This window comes from Phoenix dactylifera, chromosome 17 (assembly GCF_051530095.1).
Source record: "Phoenix dactylifera cultivar Ajwa chromosome 17, Ajwa_hap1_PhDact_Kaust_v1.1, whole genome shotgun sequence".
Taxonomy (NCBI): domain Eukaryota; kingdom Viridiplantae; phylum Streptophyta; class Magnoliopsida; order Arecales; family Arecaceae; genus Phoenix; species Phoenix dactylifera.
In genome coordinates, this window is record NC_143206.1 from 8,306,921 (window position 1) to 8,330,360 (window position 23,440).

Sequence of the window (23,440 nt, forward strand, 5' to 3'; positions counted from 1 at the left end):
CAAGGAATACTCAAATCTTATCACTCGTTTTCAATAATTCCCAATGAGCATACAACCAGTGTGACCCAATGGTGATACTAATTGTTTCGATCCCTCTTTGTTGAATGCCAAAGCAATCTAAATATGTATTGCTGCATGAGTTAGATACTATTCAAAAGGTAACACTCTATTGCTCAATGTTTTATTTTCTACATACATTTTGATTTTTGAATTATCAATGTTTACTTTTTTATAATTCAATTACAGCCGATGGCTTTGACTATTAATTGCAATGTGTTGCACATTTTTAAGAGTACGAGTAGATCAACTCATTATCATATTCTTTTGAGAAGAATTGCATGTTGGTTGATAGATTAAAGACATCGTAATAATGACCAACTTCATGGGATGTCACTGACCCTAATTATATATTTATAGATTAATGTTATGATTCACATCAAGTTCAAGCTAAATCTAGTACCTGCCATTTTTGACAACTCTAGAAAGATAACTTTGCCTGTCATTCATAAAAAATTGCTGAAATTTATTTTCTTGAATATATTTCTCCAACCAAATAAGATCGGATCCTGTTTGAATGTCCGGAGATCTTATAGACCGCTAAGATCTTCCTGATGCTGGCTTTTTATTTAAAATTACAGTGGAAGGAGGAGCTAGAAAGGTGGGAAACCCATCAGATCATAGCTTACCCTTACTTTTTCAAGACAAATAAATTAGTTGCGATCGAGGTTCCTCTGACGCTTCTCACGCTTAGATTCCAGAAAATTTCAAAGTAAAAACCACCATTGAAGGATTTTTGGAGAGAATCCTGCTAGAAAATCTTATTGGAACTGATAAGATCTTGCAGCATTTAAACAGGCCCTGAAGAAACAATGAGGAATAGATTACTATTCTTTCATTCCCAGGCAATTAACACTTTCCCACTTGATCTATGTCACTATGTGGAAAGGATTATTTTGCAATCAATGTTTCACAACAAAGCTATTACATGTTTCTTCTGTCATTAGGTGATGCTACGCCGTAAGGCTTTTGCATCAAAAATTCTTCACCAGCATATATGACTAAATAAACTTTCCATCATAATTTGTCCCTATGCTTCAGACATGGGTCTTAATTAATTGCTCTTAGAATAATTTCATTGAGTTTTATTAGCCATCTTTCTTATTTTCTGTTGATCTTCTTTCCCAAGTTATTGCACAAACATCTTCACTGTCATTATAACCTTTGATGCCCCATTATATGGGTTCTTTCAAGGGAACTTGGAGTAACCTCTGCAATCTTATCTAATTAAGGCTTCACCCATACCATTATGATCTTTGAAAAGACACTAATCACCACATAATGAAAAGATATGGCATCATCGGAGCAGCACCGATGTCTATATCAGCTAGTGAAATTGTGTGGCCGCCCTATTTTTCAGATTGACAAGTAGGGATTGAGAAATAAGAATTTTCCTAGTTAGGTAGAATAGAGAAGGGCAAGCCCTGCTTGACTACAAACGTTCAAATCCAGACAAGAAAGATCAGCATGACACAAGAAGAAAGTCTGAGAACCAGATGAAATTATTATTAGAGGAAGCTGCCATGTTAGAGAGATGGTCGATCACCTGGTTCGCCTCATGAAAGATACGGGAGAAAAGAAATAGGAACCTTGATTGCGAAGATGGGAAAAATCAAAATATGGATGCGCTGAATACTTGCCTCGAGAAACAAAGAGATTACAATATGAGATTCATCTTTGAACCAAAGAGAGGGAGCTTGGTAACGAGTTATTACACGCTACAGACCAGCCCCAGCTGAGAGTTCAGAGAATGAAACAGAGGAAGTCTGCAAAGGAATACACCCGCCGCAAGCACTGTCATGATCTCAAAAAACAATCCCGACTACAGAAGAGTTTCCCTTAACAGACCTGTCAAAGTTGATTTTGAGTTGGCCTGGGTGGGGAGAACCCAATGCACCATTATTGGGAAAGGAGAGAGATGAGAGTTTTGATAGGATCCCATGATTTGGAACCTGCCTCAAGCAGCCACAGAGGGCCTGTTTTAAGAGTATGAAATAGCTGAAGAGAGCTGTTCGTAACACCTGAAAGTGCAGGGTGTAAATATCTTGGAACAAGTCATTATTTGATTACCACAATATTCCATTATTGGGGAAAATAACCATCACCTGCACTTGTATACAGCAAAGCAGAAGTCAATTTTGAATTTCTGTGAAAATTTCCATACAAAAGGAAGTGAACAAAAGAAGCAAAGTTGATTGCCACAAAATTTCAGTCATCACAAGCTCATTTGCTTAACAGAGCACAGTTTCAGAGATATTAAACTCAGAAATCAAGGCATTCCAAAGCAAGAGACACCATTAGCACTTCTGATGCCCCAACTCAGTTTCTCCTTACATCCAACAAATGTCCTCAAGATTATTCATGTGACATCCTCACTGAGAGGCCATTGTTTGAGAAATATAAGTAAACCAAATATTTCAACTAAATTTTTGCATCTTTTTCTCGAGAGAAAATTTTCACAACAGTTGGCTGCCTCATTTCTAACACCTATTTCTTTGACAACAAAAATCTTACTTAGATATTGGAAACTGATCAGCCATGTTATTTTCAAGATAGAAGGATGTATATCTATGTGCTCTTTATCCTCCTCTGAGAAACCAACAGATACCTTCGAAGAGCAAGCATCGAGATCCAAGTATACCTTGAAATTTTCTCCTTAATCATTAGCAGCAATGCAGAGCTCAGAACAGTCTTCAGAATCTGAGCCTGCAACCCCTTGAAGAAACCAGGAATGCCTTCCTTTCTCCATATAGCAAGTAAAGCATCTATAATTGTCTTGGGTGGTCCGGATGGGCCATCCTTATTGGAGACATCATGTGAATCAGAAGCCTGAATCATGACTTTACACCTGTTCACAAGTTCTCAGATCTCAGAGTTGCCACAGTGATTACCAACTTGCAACAAAAGAAAGTGAATGAAAACAATTGACTTCATGATATTACACCAAGCAAATTAACAAAAAGCAGGAAATATCAAATTAAGAAAGGATAACCAGCTTCTTATTAGCACAAATGAATTATAGGAATTAGGAAATAATATGGTTGACACGAGTCAGAAAATCTTTGGAAGATCTGGCTACCTGATTGCGGGATAAGTTAGGATAGTTGCCACACTCTTTGAAATGGCACCTAACACAAAAGCTGAGAAGGCTGAAAGAGCTTCTGGAGAAGATTTTGCAGTTGCTGGGGCAATCTTATTGCTTTGTCTCCTCTTCAAAAGTCTTCGTTTCAGCTGATCAAATACTGTGTACTGCAATGTTGTCAAGTCAAAAACAAATTAGTGGAGGTTCAGTCTTTTCCCTAAACTGCTGATTAAAATAGAAATATTCGGCATTTCCACCCATTTTTTTTTTAATTATATACCATGGATGGAAAATATTTTTACTAATTCTGAAATATCATTCTTATCATTCAACAGCAAAGAAAAAATTTAGCATATATGCTATAATTTCCACACAAATATAACTAAAAGGAACAGCTTATTAATGATGCACAAATAAAGGCCAAGACCACAAACTGTTGTATCAAAAAGATGGGCAATGAGATCATATGCTGATCATCTTTTCCACTGTAAATGTCAGGTTTCTTTCACTGTAAATTACAACTTACAAATAAAATCAGTAGCAATAGTTAATGCTGACAGTAACATGAGAACAGAAAAGATTAAACCTCTAAATTCAGACTACAATATCTTTATACATTTGTTCTTTTGTTTAAGAAGCTTCTAACGATTTTGCAGTGGCCTATAGTCAATTTTGAAGACCAATTGCTGAAATTTTCAAGTTTAGTTCAGCAAAACTAAGAAAATAATGAAATCAGAATTCCATAGTTATTTTATCAAACTATTTTCCAAGAACCAATCAATAGTGCATAGTCATGCATAATGCAGAACTTTTGTGAGTTATAATTCACAGTATGTATGCAGAAATTTCAAGAAAACGAAAAAAAATTCACCTATATAAATCCATTTAAGGTTCCAACTTAATGCATGATCAACCCAGCTATAGGACATGTTTAGTGGCAACAAGTCAAGGGGCTCTCTTAAAGGGGAGAGGTGAAAGATATGGAGCGTAGAGAGCAAATAAGATGAAACTAGGGTTGAAGAAGGTAAAGGGTGAAAAAAAAAAGACAGCAGGAAATCACTGGATAGAAAGATTAACTTGTTCAGGAAGGTTCATATGCAAACATCTTAAGGAGAATAAACCAGCCTTGGCTTGAAAGTCATCAAATTTAACACAACAAATCTACAAAGGAGAAAAGATGGAGAAAATCTGGTAATACTCAAAATTTAAAGGCATGATGGGAGAAAATAGAGGACAACTTGTGCCCCGAAAACTGAAGTCCAGAGTTATTCAGAGGGGAGCAGGGCAATGCAGAGCAGGATTTATTTAATGGACCACGGTCAAAGAAAAAAGAGAGGAGGGAATAGAGAAACAAAGAGTTGAAAAGAAGGGAGAGAGGGAGAGTGTGTGTGTGTGTGGATTTCTAACTTGGGATCCCTTTTTTGCAAGCCCCCGTGCATGCACACACACAGTTCGTCTGCGTAAAAACACTGGCATACTAAAATTCTGCACATGCGGTACACAGCGAACCACCACACAAAGGCCTCTAAAGCCTAGAATCTTCAAAGTTTGGAGTTGAAACTTTGGAAACTACCTAATCGATTACCCAAAGTTTATGACTCCATGTGACTTGCATGAAGGAGAAAAAGAAAGGGAGGAAAAACTTATGAGTCCAACACACTGCATTCTGGATTGTAGGCCTCCCAATATTTGATACATATGTGCATAGGTACATACATATACATACAATATATATACATTGAACCTAAGGTCCGTCAAACTGATACCGAGACCCATACCGGTCGGCGGACAGGTCCATACGGTACCGGTACCGTACCGACACACGGTATGCTTGGGTATGCTGGTTCCGTACTGGCACGCCCAATTTTTTTTTATGGAGCTTTTCAAGTTGATTTAAGTGATAATCAATCTTTTTGAACTTTTTCAATGATTATAAGTTTAATTTAATTTTTTTTTGATATTTTTTTTATATTTTTTGATGTTTCTATGATTCTGGTTTAACCTAAATGATGCATCTTATTGTTTGAAAATGATACAAATCATAAAATGATTAGTGAGATATTGCATGCTATAAAAAGCAATATAAAGTATCCTCAAATCAAGTAGTGAGGTAAAAAATATAAAATAATACAATAAATTACATATATTTAAAATACAATATACATATCGATATCTAAAATCTCATCGAGTGACGATGCCTTCCGTAGATATCCGGACCATTAGTATAGTCAGAAGGCACATCAGCCCACCTCTCTAACTAAACTGTGTTGTAGTCTTGTTTGTTCGTCCTATAAGAAACGTGCTCCGAATTATAAACACTCTCAGATCTTTCGTTGAAGCTCTGGCTCTGAGAGGTGTCCTCTGGCTGATAAAATAGCTGTGAAGAGGCCCATCCGAATAAGCTAGCAGTAAAATCCGACCAGTAAGATGCTCCAGACTATGTAGGATAGTAGCTCTGACCATTCAGACGCCTCTTCTAACTTCCTAGAGTGATAGTGTTGAGTGATTGTTGATCCCCTATTTGATTTTGATGAGCCCAAAACACTTGAGCATATTTCATATTGCAATAATGAAGTCAACTGAGTGTTTCAGGTAAAATACTTTAAAATTTGAAAGAGTACCTCAGAAAATGGTTCAAGGATTTTAAGATGAGTTTTACTCATGTTTGGAACCATTAAAAGTATTTGCCTTGCACTCGAGTCGACTTCCAGAATTCTCGAGTCGACTCTGGCACATGGTTACTGTCTGGCACTTCCTCGAGCCAACTCCCAGATGAGGCGAGTCGACTCTTACAGTAAAGACAGAGTAGTTTTTTCAAGTACAGAGCAAAAGTCGACTCCAACAATTCCCGAGTCGACTCTTACAGAAAAGACAGAGAGCTGATTTTCAAGACGCAGAGCGCGAGTCAACTCCAACTGTTCCCAAGTCAACTCTTACAGGAAAGTCAGATAGCAAGTTTTCAAGGTACAGTGCTCGAGTCGACTCCAACTGTTCACGGCCGACTCTTACAGAGAAAAACAAAGAACGAGTTTTCAAGCTACAGTGCGCGAGTCGACTTCCAGAAGTTTCAAGCCGTCTTCCGCAAATTGAAGCCGCAAAGTAATTTCTTCGGCACAGTGGCCAAGTCGACTCGAACTGTTCACGAGTCGACTCTTACAGGAAATGGCCGAGAGCATTTTTGCACAGACCAGAACGCAAGCTGACTCCAGAATTACTCGAGCCATCTCCTAAAAAAGTGCTGGTAGTTCACATTTGAAGATGTCGTGGGCGAGTCGACTCCCGATTCCTTCGAGCCGACTCTTACAGGATCGACAGAGAGCCTATTTATAAGAGCCCGAATTCGAGTCGACTCCAGATTTTCACGAGGCGTCTCCTGATTCAGCCAAGCCGACTCCAAGACGGGCAAGTCGACTCCGATCCCAACGGATACTTTGTCAGAACACACAAATTTGTCAGAACGGTTCTTTTCTCCTCTCTAACGGCTAGTTTTCGAGGAGATAAGTTATAAAAAATGGTTCTAAGTATTAACAACAAGAAGAGAGAGATTTCATAGAGAGCATTCAAGTGAATCAATCACCAAAGAAGAGTTAGAGCCCTTCAAAGCGAAAAAGAGGAGTTATTGCATTCCAAGTGATTTCAGAGCACTCCTCACATTAAAAGCTCATTGAAGGGATCCTCAAATACCAGCACATTCAAGAGAGAATCCAGTAAAGGAGAAGCAAAGCCTTGCATCAGCAAATTCTGTTTGAAAGCTTCTTCCTTTACATTTTGTTTATATTGCTATATCTGCTTATTTAGAAGCTTGTAATTTTTAAACTCTATTTCTCTGATATTTGTTACTTGATTCAATCAGAGGATTAAATCAAGGGGTTAAGGGTTGTTTGTCAGCCCGAAAAAACAAATGGAACGGTTTTAGTCAGTGAGCCAGGAAAAACCGACCAGGTTTGTTATGATCCTGTGAAAATAACAAGTTGGATAGTGAGCTTGTAAAACAACCGGACTTTAATCTTAAGATTATAGTGAACTCCCAAGGAAAGCTTGGAGAGTGGACATAGGAGCAAGGGTTGATTCCGAACCATGATAAAAACCTTGTGTTTGCGTTGTGGTTTATCTTGCTTTACCTCTCTACTGCTTTCTTGTAGATTACTTAATAACATTTGCTTAAAATCAAGAAAACTTTCATAATCCTCAATAGATAAATTTAAAGAATCTAATTTTAATTAGAACCCAATTCATCCCTCCCTTTTGGGTTGTCTTCTGGGCAATAGATAGGAAGGTGGCTCTACCGTTCGATGGTCCACCTCCGCCTTCTTCTTAGAAACCCTCTCTTTCGCTGCTCTAAAATCAGCGAAGTGCTTCTTCATCAGCTGCCGAATCTCCTATAGGCATTTTCGACATATAGATACATCGGGGTAACTACCAGCTAAGTGTTGCTTCAACCTGGTTATCCCTCCTTTCTTGAACTCTGTGTTGTACCAGTTGCACTTCTAATGGTGCCGACCCGAGAGCATTTGCCCTTTATCCCAACAATTGTCACACTATAGCTTCTTTTTTCTTGATGGCTCTATTTCCGTAGATTTATCAACTACATCAGTTTATTAATTATTTAAAAATAGCAAAATTTTATTACGATTTTACATCAAAAAATATCTGATTATCTAATACATAATACTAATTTTTCATATTTTTTATTTATTTATATATTTTTAATCATTTTTAAATTTAAAACTATGTTTAAATATCATAAATTCAGAAAAATATGTTTTCTACTTCAAAATTACCTCTGAATTATGTAATACATACTACTAATTTTTTATAATTTTGGTATTATTTATCTATTTTTAATTATTTTTCCAATTTAAAAATAATTTTTTAAATATTAATATTTAAAAAATTAATTTCAGCTTAGATCCATGTAGCCACTAACAATGGATGCTACATATATTTTTCTAGACCTGTGGGCATGCATCAATAGCTACATATTTCTCAATTTGTTTCAAATTTAGACCTAAGTCATTGTGCGCATGATCGCATCAAAAGTTAAATAAATAGACCCCAAATTTTGCTGGAGAGTAGCTTGCATACCCCTAAATATGCTTCTGATTTTATATTTTTTAAAAAAATAATTTTTTTATGTATATTTTCTATTATTTGATCTAAATATATATTTTAATTTTTAAAAAAATGATACATAATCCAAAAAATAAAAATCTTTATGTCATCGTATAGATCATCCATAAATCTATAACATAAAATAAAATCAAGCCCAAATCAAAAAATTTGGAATGATCTCCTCCTATTTTGCAAATTTCGAGCTATTTTTTTAAGACCAAAAAAAAATGGAGATATGAGATAGGAGAGAAGAAGCACACCTTATCTAGGCTTGGATATTTCTTCAATTGCGCTGAATCGGTGTGATTTTCGCCGTAAGAGGATGAGGGAAAGCCGGAGAGCTAAGAAACACAATAAGGATGTTGAGAAGGCCTTCTTGGGCCTTCCCAACATGCTTTTATCACCAAACAAAGGAAAGGGGAGGGGGCCCGGTTCCAGCTGGTTCGGGCCTTCTCTGGCCAATTTCGGTCAGTTCAAAACCAATTCTAGCCGGTTTGGAGCCGGAACCGACTCCAATAAGCAAACCGATCCGATTTTCCACCGGATCCTCAATACGGGCCAAACTAGGCGGTTCGGTCCGATTCGGCCTTCCTTGATTGAACCTTTAATTAGAGACTTAGTTCTTCCAAAATCAATGATGAGCCATACAAATCAAAAATCCACACTATCGATTTTGATTTACACCTCGAAAAATGCTCAGAAGTTTAAAGATTACATCTTTTTACGATATCTAATCTATGCATCAAGTGGGTGAAAAAATAGACAATGTATTATGCTAGTGTACTAAAATACATCATAGGGCATTGAAATCGAAAATCCACTTTGTTAATCATGATTGACTGCCATGTATCTTGAAACATGTACATATTGAAAATCAATAGATTCCAATGCTCATGTTATAGCACAACATCATATCGTGTCATTAAAACAGCCTATTTTTGCACCCACTTGATCACAAATGTTCAGTGCAGCATCTGAAAGCTCGTATACATGTTTAAGATAAAAAAGAATTTCAACATAACACATTTGAAAGTCATATTACTGGTTTCATTCAATAGCAGAGATCAGACACCAGCTTAACTTGCAACATGACCAAGTTATTTGCAAGACTTTACAAAGAATTGAGAGATGAAATAAGGAGATTTTCTTAATTTGTTACTTTGACTTCAAAAATAAATGCAATTTCTCATTAGACCATATCTCCTCTTTTGTCCAAAGCTCAAAAGAAGTCAAAAGGACCCTTGAAGCATTGTTTTATATAAGCTTAAAGTGTGCGCCGAACGATTTTTTTCCCTATTGACCGATCAATCAAGTTTCAATGCAAACCTCTCTCTTGCATCAAGTTCTATTGGCCATAACTTAATACTTACTAACAATGAGTCGACAGCGATTGAAAAGTGCTGTAAAACATATTCATAACACTGGATCATAATTAATGCATAAAGTCAGCACCATTGTAATAAGACGAAATTCTTGTTGAGAATTAAATGTTAAAGTATTATTATTATATATTTACAGATCAATAACAGATGATTATTTAGTGATCTAGACATTAGAATATAAATATAAAAAATGAATAATTGTAACTTCTCTCACTGCTAACTCCTAGGTAAGTGTGCTGGCAATCTAATTTTCCTATTATGCATTATGCAGTCATATCCTACTAATCTAGGAAAAAACATATTAGTTAGTAGCCGGCTGACATTGTGACCAAATTACATGAACACACAATAGCACATGGATGGAAATACGGCATCGTTTTAAGGGAATGACCTTGTTTAGCTAACAGGGCATGTTTTTATTTATCCAACGTTCCAAACACTATGAGTGCTTCAGGCTGACAAGACAATTGTCAAAAGGAGCCAAATATGCAGTTTGTAAAAAGTGTGTATTTTGAGTACTAAAATTCTCTAATAGATTAGAGAGGATTTTCAACCAAAAAAGATATAAAAAAATTGCAACACCATAGTTCGCCCTGGTATGAAGCATCAGCTGAAAAGCTGAAACCACTCATGAAATGATTATATTTTCGTTGGAAACCAATCTAAAATGGGAGTTGGTTGTAAAGTTCCAGATGGAACCAGCTTATACGGCTAAACTTGCTACATATATGGGTGATCTGTGCAATGCCTTTGTCTCATGTCTTCATTTCCTCAAATTCCAAGAAGCTCATCCTCAAAAGTGAACTTAGATTTTGGAAGTTTCAAGATCTGGGAGCATTGCTATTTTGGTTTAAGAAAACTAGAAGAAACTTTTTTTGATATATTACAGACTACCCTATGGCTTACATGATGACTGTTTTGTTCTACATCATCATTGACTAATAAATGATACTTTACATGCAAATGATGTGAAACACGTTTTTTGATGTATTAGCAAATTATAATTGTTTGATGTTTCCAGCATGAAACCATTAAAACACCCTATAATCACAAAGAATACAACAAATTTTAAAACAATTCCTGATTTATGTACCTGACTTGTTTTATTCTGGTCCATTTTCCTGAATTTCCATATGTTTAACAGTTTTAGATTTAGCATTAGTTTTTTGGATGAAAGTGCTGAAACTAGAGCAGACCTACTGAAAACGATACTCACAATTTAACATTGCCATGACCAAGACTGGAACTGATTTTTCAGAAGATTGTGATTTCATAAATTGTGCACCACATGAAGTTATAAGCCTTAATTGTCTGCCTCAAAGAAATTTCTCATGATTCATTTAAGAGATGAAAGCCAATGAAGTAACTTGTATTGCATGCAATTGTCATATGATATTTATTTGGAAGATTCAATCTATGCATCCACTCTACACCATTAACTAATTAAATCTGTTTGCCCGTTGGGAACTTGGCAAAAGAAATAAAATTAAAAGAAAGTAGAGAATCCCTAGTCTGATAGATTTTTATCCTATTGTCTTTTATTCTTTTCTTCACACAGATTCCATCCTCAGAGCGCTATTCAGCAACTTAAGATTTCATTTCCAAATCACTGAAACTGATTATTCAAGAACCTTCCCCCCAAATAATCTCATAAAAGAACTTACTAATTTAAGAACTAGAGAACTATCAAATTACTGCACAACTAATCTACATCTGATTATTGGACCACAGCATGCATTCAGAGTTCTTGTTACTTGATTGGTAGGTAAAAAATAACATTATTTTAATAAGAATTGCATATACATAAGAGAAGTTACATGACTACTGGACAATCTAGATTTATGTTCGCAATTTCGTACACTATTCCCATATGATCTCAGCACTAAAAAGTTTCATCATGGTACCTGAATAGCAGGATTCGAAGTCAACAGAAGAGATACTCCCAGGCCATCATATGCATCACTCCATGAACCCTCTGAAAGAGTTTTAAACAATCCCTTGGATTTACCAAAAGCACTCGTTTGCATTCTAGAAGATGCTGTATCTAATGGCTGAACAAAGATAAAAATTAACAAAAGTAAAAAGCAACATGAATTATACTCAAAATTCTCAATATAATTGCCACAATGCCAAAAAGCAGGAATTTATTAAAAATTGATGTCGAATTTCGTGTGTAATTATTGACTACCTGTGTTATGATAACAGTGCAAACACCGGCAGCAGCAGCCACAACCAAGTTGGGTTTTGTTCCCACAGATTTGGCTCCACTCCTTTCCAAATACAAACGTCTGAAATAGCTATAGCCATAAAAATAAACAAACTGAGATATGAAAGATTGCAAATTCTTGGTCCCAAGTCCTTGGTACAGGGAAAGAACTCGGCGCGTAGAAATTGCTTCCCACAAGACATCTGAAAGGTTCCTAGAAGAAACAATTCAAAAGAAATTAGATAAATAAGTTATGCTATATAGAAAATGGTCGGCTGGAATAGTAATATACACCAAATCCTGGAAGAGAAACAAAATTAGATAAGAACTAACTAATAACTTCAACTTCTGCTCTATTCAGACTAGTTACTTTGTGCCATGATAACTTAAGCATTTTAAGTTAACTTAAGCATTTTAAGTTAATTAAGCATAGCTATTTCATTCTCAGATGTTTATAGGCGCTTTAATAAGCTGTACTCCAGGAAGTGAGCCTTAAGATTCATCAAGGAATTCATGAGCCAATTTCTTGAACCAAAAGCAATCATTGATAGAGGGTTGAGGGTAAACAGCTAAATGTTTACCAATATGTATTATCCAAATTTCATTCGCGCATGTGGTCCCCCAATAAAATATTAAATTGAGACAACATCTAGAGAAACATATATTATATTAATATATGCCTTTAAGTATGCATGTCTAAAATCCGTCCTTTGACCTGATAAGCTTTCTAATTACCAAGTGTTATGATAATTATTTTGTGTTATTTGCTATACAGTGCCCATTAAGATTCATCAAGGGTGGCTAAAAATTTACAATCCTGTAATTACCAGATTATGGATGCTTAGCAACAAAACCTCATTTAAGAATAAAATTTAGTTTTAGAAAACTAATGTAATTGCAAAAGTTTTTCTAAGGATTCCAATGGAAAGCTTAAGGTTTCAACAGGAATACTGCTTGATCCCAAGGGCCATGTTGAGCACCATCATTGTGGAAAGTCTCATTCATAAAACTGGCAGATTCAGGAACTCATAGAGATGCAATCCATACCATCAAGTATGATTCAGGAAGATTATCTGATTCATCAGTTTTTAACCATAGAGAAAAAGATACCACTAAAAAAAGGAACAAAGGTAAGCAGGGATGCTAATTGCTCCCCTGTTTCTTTCCTTTAGTCTAAACCTGACCTAGTTCCATATGCTGGCCTGCCTCCATATATGCCCTAAAAGCCAAAAATAAATTCACAAACCTTGTCTTTTTTTGGGTAATGAATAAACCTTGTTATTTGAGTCCTAAAGGATTCTAACTGTAAAAAAGAAAAAAGATAGTGACTGTAACCAGTTAAACCTTATCTATTCTTGTCATAGCCAAAACCACAAGGATTACTTTTAAAAAGGCAAAAAACCTAAGAGGGTTTATTTAAGTTTAAAAACTACGGATTCCATTTTTTAGCAATATTTTGTTGTTAGAGAAAATTAATTTGAACTTTTTGGGACACGTATTTGTTCAGATAATGGCCCATTCCATGCAACCTGCATAAGAACTAAGGGACTATACACCTAGCTCATTCACTCCAGGATACCGACGTAACCATAAATCTGGCCCATATTGATGGCTAAACCATTTGTTGGTTTCCTTGGCAAGAACATGAGCTGATTTTCTCTTTCCAGATCCTTCAACTCTCTTGCTTGGAACCGAACATGGTTCCTTGAAAGACAACCTGGGCCAAATTATATTGCTGTAGCACCAAATATATAGGAAAAAAAATTGAAAACAGCCTTCTCAAGCATCAAGAAATAATCCTTACCCTTCCTCACCTATACTCAGAATACATAATTTACATTCAAGAATTTCAGTTTGCAGTAGAATAATCAGCAAACAAATGATTTTACAGACATGGATCTCATATAGGTGCAGCCAGAAATTAGAAAAGAACCAGCTGCACCCAAGCTAAATTAAACATTAATCCAACCTCTTATCTCGATTTAAGTTTATTTTATATGTTTATTAGGTGCCCCCTCATTTTGCATTGTTTTCTTACAGCGAGTGCTTATTGGAATAATAAAGGATACCCATATGCATTACTTTGGGCTACCAAATCTGAGCAGGAAAATGATTGTTGGAAAGGTTTAATTAGCGCCGAAATTTAAAGGAAACCAATAATAACTGGGAAGCACAGATTAGCAAGGCATCGACTGGGTCTTGATAGACCGTCTGAAGTTAAAGTGTCTATGGTTGTTCCGCCTTGACTAAAATGAAACAGAATGGCAGTCAAAGGCACTAACGACAAGGAAAACTTCCTTTTGAGTCGTTTTGCGATTCATACAAGTGATTCTCTACATAATACGAAAATAGTAGTCAAATACCGTTTTCCTTGAACTAGTAAGAACATACTTGCATGTGCATGTAGAAACAGTCTTCTATAGTTGAAGTCATTCTGAGTAAATCAAATACCTTAAACCAGTTGGGGTGGCAGACAAAGTTCCAGCAGTGGAAGCTATTTCATGAGCAAAGAAGATACTAGTACCAAATGTCTTTTCTTGGCCACACTACAAAGAGGGTTTAGAGCTTAATGGTTTTCCTGCATGTGCTGAACAAAATAAGTACATTAAGCTATAGAAAGATACATATTGAATTAAGCATTTACCGAATACTTGGATCGTTGAAAGGAAAGAACTATCAAGGAGCTCATAGAAATTAAAATCCTAAACCAATCAAATTAGCATATCCAAATTTAAAGACAAATTGACCATTAGGGGAAATTTTAGGAGCTGATTAGGTGCACATATCAGTTGTTTAGGGCAATAACTATAAGCAGGGGACTGAATGGATTGTTCTGGGCATTCATATATAGGTACGAGAATGGCTATTAGAAGCTTTTAATGAGGACCGTAACCAAGGAAACAATTTGCAATCAGCCATCCCAGAGTAGGGATTAGGGAAGTATTAACTGGTTCAATAGTTACGATGGTTCCTATTGAGTCTTAATAGGAGATAAAAAGAGGGCCAATTGGTTAATAAACTATAGGACATTAGGCAGCGGTCTAGGACAGCTTTGTTTTTCATAATTATGAATCATAATTAGGGTTGGAAAGGTAGTTAATTGAGGCTCTCTGAAAAGCATTAAAAGTTGGGTGTCCTGCACAACTATTTTGGACTTTTGGACAGGGATATATTGAGTGAAATAAACAAGCTTTTATCTCTCTCAAGCATGCTCTTATTATTCATATAGAGTATCCTTCACTTATCCCTCTATCTTCTAGCATTTTTTTATTATTTTTTTGATAGATTGTTGCTATTCCACAACAGTTACTTATCTGAACTACATATCTGATTTCTAAGATGAAGTTGTCATGCTTTTTATCATACAAGAGAAAATGAGCAATTTAACTCAGAATCTGCTTCTAATTATTCTCAATTTTGCCTCCAAACATCTAGAAATTACCCCAGATATACCGAGCTTATATTTCTACTTTGCATTAAGATCATGTTCAAGCCTTTTGCAGCTGCTTGTCCGGTAACATGATAAGCATGTTCTCTCTCTCCATTTTGCCTATTGTCATGCAACCTTTTCCCTTCATTCCACCGTGGCTCACAGTCTGAATTTCCTTGAGCCAATATCATCAACCCCTGAACTCCAAGAAAAGTTCAACTCCATCAAAGAGATTCCTATGGGTACATTATTAATCTTGCGAAGGAATTCTTATTTTGTTTCATTGTGAATTCATGTCTCCTCCATGGCATGACTGCTAACATCGCATCAGTCCTGAAGTTTGAAATAATTACCGACAATAAAAAAAGCGAAGCAAAGCTCTAAGGCTTCACTTTTTGTCCTTAAAAATCTTCTCGAGCAAGGTGGTAAAGTTCATTAAGTTGGACCTCCTTAAGGACCATCTTTTGGGGGTAAGTCCACCATCTTTTGGAGGTAAGTCCCAGGAATTTATGTTAGCTACACATTCTTTATCTATGAAGAAATTGCATGATTGCCTCTGAAATTGAACTTCCGGCTAAAAAACTTTGTTTCAGATCTTCATCTGGAGTCTATTACCCCAGTTAACTAGCCACATGAGGAATCTTTTGATGTGCAAACCTTCATCAGCCACCACTATGTTAGCTTCCTATTTTTCCTCCAAGCTATCATGTCCATAAGTAATTCTATCTTTTCAACATAGCAAGTTGAACCCATACTTAAGCAACTTAAATGAAGAGTTAAGACCATTATCTACTATAAAGGAAGATGTGTTCAAGGTCTGTAACGATCAGTAAACTGCATTTTTGATCCTATATGGATTGACTGATACTGGAATATCGCATGATACCATAAGCATCGTCGGATTAAAATTAAAGAACATGAAGGTTCACTAAATACAGAAAAGAAAGGGTATATATGTACGATGACACATAAAATTTGATAAGTATTTCATGTCACTTTACCAATAATTTTTTTAAGGCAAACATAGTGATTAGTTCTATAGAAAGAAAGACCTTACAATATCCACTACAAAACACACACACACACACAAAAATAAAATAAAAAAAGACTGCACAAAAAAGCCTGAAATACATGAAAGATTGTGACTGCATCAGGACGCATCATATGACACTGTGTACTAGTCTTTTGAAACATCAGTGCCCCACTAGAAAGTCATTTCCATCTGAATCATCCAATCAAAGCTATCTTCATTCCCAAAACCTTAATGATTCTTTTCAAGTCAATCAAACAATTTAAATGTTTCCTCCAGGGAACATCCAAAATCCCAATGGATGCTTAGGTCTTTAAATAAAATGGAACCTTAACCATCAAGCCCTGCATCAATTACAAATGGTCAGCTTTAAGTCTGCATTTTCTGATCATTCCTCCCAGGGGCAGCTCTTGCAATTTTTCTTCAAATTATTTCTTGCAACTTTCATCCATGTAAAGTTCAGGTCTTCCCCTCTTCTTTCTAGACCCTTCCAATCTAAATAAAACAATTTTTTCCCTAGCAAAAGAACACCTCACCAGCGAAGAATTAGTCCCGCAATCTGGAACCCTTCTCCAAAGAAGGCTGGATTTCAGAGTCCTGTGATGTGTATCTGGGATTTCAAATTCGAAACAAGACATTTCGAAGGACTCCTCATCTCTTCCAATCGTACTAATTATCCTCATCTCTTCCAATCGTACTATAATTAGACTCCAAATCTTGCTGAGATTTAGACCATAGAGTCATAGACTGTCCACAGTAGCATCAAGCAGCCACATATTTAGACACCAGATTGAGCTCTTTTTCACGCCACCATGTAGGCAACGTACACTTCCTTCGTGTTGGACAAGATCCCATACTTGCCAATAAATCAAGAATATTCATAAATATAATCGATTACATCTCAGAACAAAAGAAGAAAGCATCAAGATACCACTCTAAACTACAAAGTTTAAATAAAAACATAAATCCATCCAAGAACACAAAGGAATTCTCCAAATCTCCAAAAGAGACAACTAATCTAAACAAACTAACAGATTCAAAACCCAGCTCTAAATTCATAACGGATCAAAAGAATAAATATATGATGAATCAATTTTTTGATCTGGCGTCTGAAGATCAAATTCCACAACTCAAAACTGCACTGAAAGTCATATAATAAAAAAAAAAAAAATCGAATCAAAAGAAGATAGAGAGGGAAAGGAAAAAGGAGGTAAACCTGTACTTCTGCTGGCCGTGGGATCGGACTTCGGCCTGGTATCTGGTCTTGCAGGTGTCGAGGGGGTACAGCACGGTGCTGCTGACCAGCGCCCCCACCGCCCCGGACGTCGCCTCCGTCAGCGACTCCCAATCCACGCCCGCCATCCACCAAACCCCGAGATCACTTCGTTCTCCTTCTCTATTACGAGTATTTAATAGGAGGAGCCTTCGCCTTGGCTTCTTCCCCTCTTCTCTTCTCTTCCCAACGAACACGGCCAAAGTCACTTAAAACTGATTCGAGACCAAATGGACTTCTGTACTCTGGAAGGAAGGACACGTCGTAGAGGAGGAGCGTAAGAATGTGACGTGGGAAGGAAAAGCGAAGCGGATCTCGTTCTCTTTTCTATAATTCAGTTGACGACGTTTAGGTCGAAGGCGGGGAGCGGCGCGGAGGAACGGAACGGCGTTTGGTCATCGTGTGGCGGCCCGTTGCCCCTAACTCGTCCCGAGAAGCGCAGGAAGACCGATGAGTGGAAGGGTGGGCCGGATGTAGGGGATGCAAATGGTCAGGCCGGCTCGTAGTCCAACCGTCCCGACTCATTTTGGAGGATCCATGGGATCGGGTCAGATCCTAAAATTGGACCCATTTCATTTTTCAGGTTGGATTTGGGTTTGCTGAATTCAGATCCGATCCGACCTAATATGATCCAATTGAAATTAGATAATTTTAGGTTTTCTATCATACGACCCAATCCGACCTGATCCAAATCTGTAAAATTATTTAGACCCACGGGCTGGGTTGCAGCCCGCAAGAGTGCAAACACAAGTTTTGAAGTCATGGATGGGCTGACCCAAATCGGACCCGACCCAGATTCGAACCGGACTCAATTTTTTATGATTGGGTTCAGGTTATACATGAACCCGACCCAACCCAAATGACCATTTGGATCAAAAATTATAGTGGTAGACCTGATCGGACCCGATCTTATCGGGTCGGATCTGGGTCCAAAATTAGAATCTAAATAAGAAATTGGATTGGATCGGAGTCACTTATGATCCGACACGATCTGACCCGTTTGCACCCCTAGATGCAAGTAGCCTAGCCCATGGGCCATTTCTTTCTGCATCTTTATAGTTATAGATAAACATGCCATATATGCATTGCATGCGATATACGCTGCGATCCTGGAGTCTCCTCTTGCAGTCACATCTTGGCTTGCATGCAAACTTGCGGCTGCATGATTCATGACAAGAGTTGGATGATCCGGCACACGAACCATATGGTGTGCATCACATGGTACCTGCATTCGCGAGTACTAGTTGATGACTTGGGATTACTTCGATGTTCTGATTGGTATGTCAAAATACAAACGATAGAGAACTACAAGATAACTTGCCAAGTAGTAACTTAGAAGTTCTATTTTCTTCGCTTGTTATTTGTATTTTTAATTTTTAATTTCTTCATACTTCTTTTATGGTTAAGTTCATATATGATACACTTGTAATACCTAGCTCATTTGGGCCTAGTAACGAAATGGATCCGATCTATCTAAGTAAGCGCAAGATGACCCAAAACAAAAATAAAGAAAAAAAAAGATTTTTAGCTCCACACGCGCTTTGCAAGCGCTGGGGGTGGGAAGCGGACTCCCATCGGGAGTTGCCTTCTTCCTCGACCCTAAATCAACCAAACCGAGGCATCCCCTGCTTCACTTTGTTTTTTTTTTTTCGCTTTTCTTTTTCCGGTCACCATCGTCAACCATTTCCTCTGCTTGACCGCAATCGGACCTCCAGTTGTGCCACCACCCCTTCCCTTTCTCCTCTTCCTTTGCTTTAGATAAGGGGCATGAGCATCCTCCCCTACTAGACCAAAGAGGAAGAAGAAAAGCAAAAAAGATGAAGTAAGAAGAAAAAGAAAGGGAAAAAATATTTCACTCTCTTCTCTCTTTCTATCTACTCTTCATGACCTGTAGGCCCCATCAATAGAACCCCTTTGCAGGACAGGTTGACCACCATAAGTGTCTTGGCCCATGGCCGTTGAGCAGCGTACCAACCTCCATCTTGGTCCTCATCCAACATTATTAAATTTCGTTTCAACCATCCCGATGGAGAAATTTGTGTGCCCTAGTCCAACCATATCAAATGAAATTACCGCGATCGGATCGACTGAGATCCTGGGCACTTCTGCTTGACCAGGCCTACAAGGATACTGGGACTTAGAATTTTTATTCTTAAATTAACCATAGCTAATTTCTGATTAAAAAATAATTTTTAAATATTAGGCTTTAGAAGAGATTTTTAGGGATAGACTTGTACTGACAAAGTATTATAACTCTGTTTCTAAATATATCAGGAAACTATAAAATATTTTCTACATCATACTATTCATAATTTATAAACTTAATGCATGGTGTTTATTATTGAATATATTTTTTTCTAGAATATCACATGATTTGTGATCTAATGCATTAATTTCAATATAGATTTTGCCCGATTGATTTCGATACTGTATGATTTTAAGTATTTCATGAATTGGAATATGAAACATGTTTTTGAGAAAAAAAAGTTTTGATTTGAGATGGATTTAGACTCGCAACCCAACTATGTTTTGACACCCCGTTAATGGGGATTGTGCACTAATACATTAATACCCTGCCAGTGAAGGTTGTGTGCAGATACATCAATACCCTGGAGGTTATGCACTAGTACATCGATATCCTACTTGAGAGTTATGTGTCGATACATTGACACCCTACCGGTAGGGTTATATGTTGGCATATTGATAGCCTATCAGTGGGGGTTACATGTTCCTGTCAATAGGGGTTATGCGTTAGTACATTAATACCCTACTAATGTGGTTTATACATTGACACTTTGACTATTTCTGAGCTCATAATTTGGCCCAGTCATAGAGTATAAGTATGGTTATAGTTCGTGACTATCAAGATAAACTTGATAGTTTAAAAGAAATTGGATTTATAAACAAAATTTGAATTTTGAGAAAAAATAGATTTGCATGCATAATGTTTGGATAATAGTGCGTATCTGAATTTGGTTTTTGAAGTAATGTGTTCCATATGCTTATTTTCTATAAAATTATTGTTATTACTTGATTTTATCTAGTTAAATTGTTCATTGTATATTCGGTTGTCGAGCTCATTATTCGATATTTTACTATTTTTTAGATTCAAAGTACTAGTTTAGCATGGGGTTTTGCTATGGGAGAGTGATTAGTGACAACAATTTGAGTTTTTTTATTGTGGATTAAGATCTCAATAAAACTTGATGTAAGACTTTTGATACTGTTGGATTTGAAAGACATTAAAATTAGAATTTTAGTTATTTAAATTTAAAGTTTGAAATTCCGTTATTCCAATTTATTCCATCCTTATTTAATAATATCGTAACGAAATGCCTTACATGCTTGTAAAAAGAGTTTTTTATAAATATGTGGAGGTTGCCGCAACTTTGACTCGTGATCTCAGATTGGAGGCATGATAAATATTACAAGGTTCAATAATCTAATTTAAAGAAGTAAGATTTATATCATTCACACACATTATATGCAAATCTATATTCAGCTTTTTTTTTTTATGTTCAACATATTTAGAAAAAAAGATAGAGTTAAAAATAATAATTAAAAAAAAAAGAGGTAGCGGAGACGCTCGTCATTCCACCTTTATTAGTTTAGACTTATCTTAATCCCATCTAGAGAGAAATATAGGTGGCAACTCTCTATTTTCTCCTCCATCAACCTCGCTTTATGAAGAGATATTTTTACGTATATCTTGATATTTTTATTTTCTTATTTTTCAGTGCTTTTAAAATTATTTGTTTGCATTTAAATCACATATTTACACTACATTGTGATTTTTATAGGAATTGGTTTTTGAGACTGGACGACCAGATGCACTTAGGGCTCACCTTAATGGGACAGCAACTTCAATATTAAGTTTCCTAAAAACTTAAAACTAAAGAAATTAATCATTTAGGAGAAAAAGTGCTCTAACACCCAGTGTTGGGCATCGGGCCGTGCCGGGCCGGCCCGGCCCAGGCCCACCGGGCCCAAGGTCTAACGGGTCGTGCCTGGCCCGGCCCGCTTATGAAGCGGGCCGTGCCGGCACGGCCCGTCGCGGGCGCAAAAGGAAGCCCGGCCCGGCCCCCGGCCCGTCTATTGGCGGGCCGGGCCGGGCACGGCACGCCACGGGCCGTGCCAGGCACGGCCTGTAACGGGTGCAAACGGGCCATGCCAGGCACGGCCCGCAACGGTGAGGGGTGAGGAAAATAGCCGTTTCCAACGGCTATTTTGGAAAAAAGTCGGTTTTACCCCTCCCAACAGTCCAATAACGGCTGAATTGAGGGGTATTTTGGGAAAAAAAAATTTTGGGCTTCTATAAATAGCCCTTTCCTCCCTCATTCTCACCACACCAAACCAACTATTCTCTCCTTCTCTAATACTATTATTTCTCTCTTCTAAAGTGCTCTTTTAGCAATTTAATTTTTAGTTTGCATTTAGCAAGTGTTCAAGTGCTACACAAGAGGAGGTTCCTGTTGAGAAGAGAAGGTCACTCCTGTTGAGAGCACAAGAGGAAGCTCAGAATCTCGGCTCTGCCCTCCGACCCTCTACTCCTTCTTCTAGTAGTTCTCGTTCGTCATCTATTTTTTCATTCATTGCACAGAGAAGACACACACATGCTTCAAGTTTATCTTCATCTTCTTCATCTTTAAGTAGTGAACTAGAATTTTATTTACGAAATGATCTTCAGTCTGCATATGATGAAAATCAAATAGAGAATCTAGATGTATTATCTTGGTGGAAGAGTGTTAGAAATCAATATTCTGTTATGTCTGCAATTGCACGCGATATTTTAGCTGTGCCGATGTCCACGGTAGCATCGGAATCCGCTTTTAGTGCAGGTCGGCGTGTTCTTGACGAAAAGAGAAGTAGGATGACGGGCGAAACGGTGGAGATGCTTCTCTGCTTCAAAGATTGGTTGGATGCTGAGGCAAGATTTCAAGATAAAGGTGGACATAATACAACATCCTCTGATGATGATGATACAAACACTACTGAAGACTGAAGAGTGAATACTGATTCACTGAATCACTGATGATTAGTAAGATTTCTTAATTTTTTATAATTGTACATTTTTATTGTATTCTGGAGGTCAGACCAAGGTCCAAACCTCGGCCCTTTGGCCCCTTTCTTATTGTATTCTGGAGGTCAGACCAAGGTCCAAACCTCCCTTCATGTACCATTTTGATTTAAATTAATAAACTGGTAGGGGTCTATGCCAAACCCCCCACCATTAAGATGGCTTTATATTCATAAATCCTTAGTTTTCAATATTTATTAATTTATTAAAAAAATTTATGAAGCATTAATTTTTATCGGGCCGGGCCAGGCCCAGGCCCTGATGGGCCGTGCCGGGCTGGCCCGCGGGCCGTGCCGGGCTTGGCCCGCGGGCCTAGAGCGGGCCGTGCCGGCCCAGGCCCGAAGCAGGCCGTGCCTGGGTCGGCCCGCGGGCCAGTAACCTGTGACCCGGCACGGCCCGGCACTGTAGCTATCGGGCCGTGCCAGTGCCCAACTCTACTAACACCAAATTACAAACAAATTTTCGCATCTCAGATTTGGCTCCAACTCCAACTCCAACCATGCAATTTGATTTTGATCCAGTTTTAGTCTTTCAGATCCTAGAAATGTAGTTCATTTTCAGAGTCCAACCAAAATCCGACCAACTTCCGCCTGTACAAACCTAAAGAATCATAAAACACACTCTCATCCAGAAGAAGACCAGTTCGTTAAGATGCCTGCAGTCATCAGGTACCTCGCATTCACCCAACACTTGGCACGGACTCATTTTTTAAAAAACAGCACGCTATCCCCAGATGACACAGACTCTTATATCCATCAGTAATATTAAATGGTCCGAAATGCCAAAAGCCA

General features: G+C 37.4%; 1 protein-coding gene across 1 annotated transcript; it reads right to left on the reverse strand.

Annotated features, from left to right (window-relative positions):
• Window positions 1-2,334: 2,334 nt before the first annotated feature.
• LOC103723613 (peroxisomal adenine nucleotide carrier 1-like) lies at window positions 2,335-17,842 on the reverse strand. Its single transcript, XM_008814575.5, has 5 exons — window positions 17,516-17,842; window positions 11,822-12,053; window positions 11,538-11,684; window positions 3,137-3,306; window positions 2,335-2,905 (listed from the first exon to the last, which is right to left on the reverse strand). The coding sequence occupies exons 1-5, from the start codon at window positions 17,659-17,661 to the stop codon at window positions 2,626-2,628; spliced, it is 975 nt and encodes a 324-aa protein (XP_008812797.1). The 5' UTR covers window positions 17,662-17,842; the 3' UTR covers window positions 2,335-2,625.
• Between the last annotated feature and the right edge of the window lie 5,598 nt (window positions 17,843-23,440).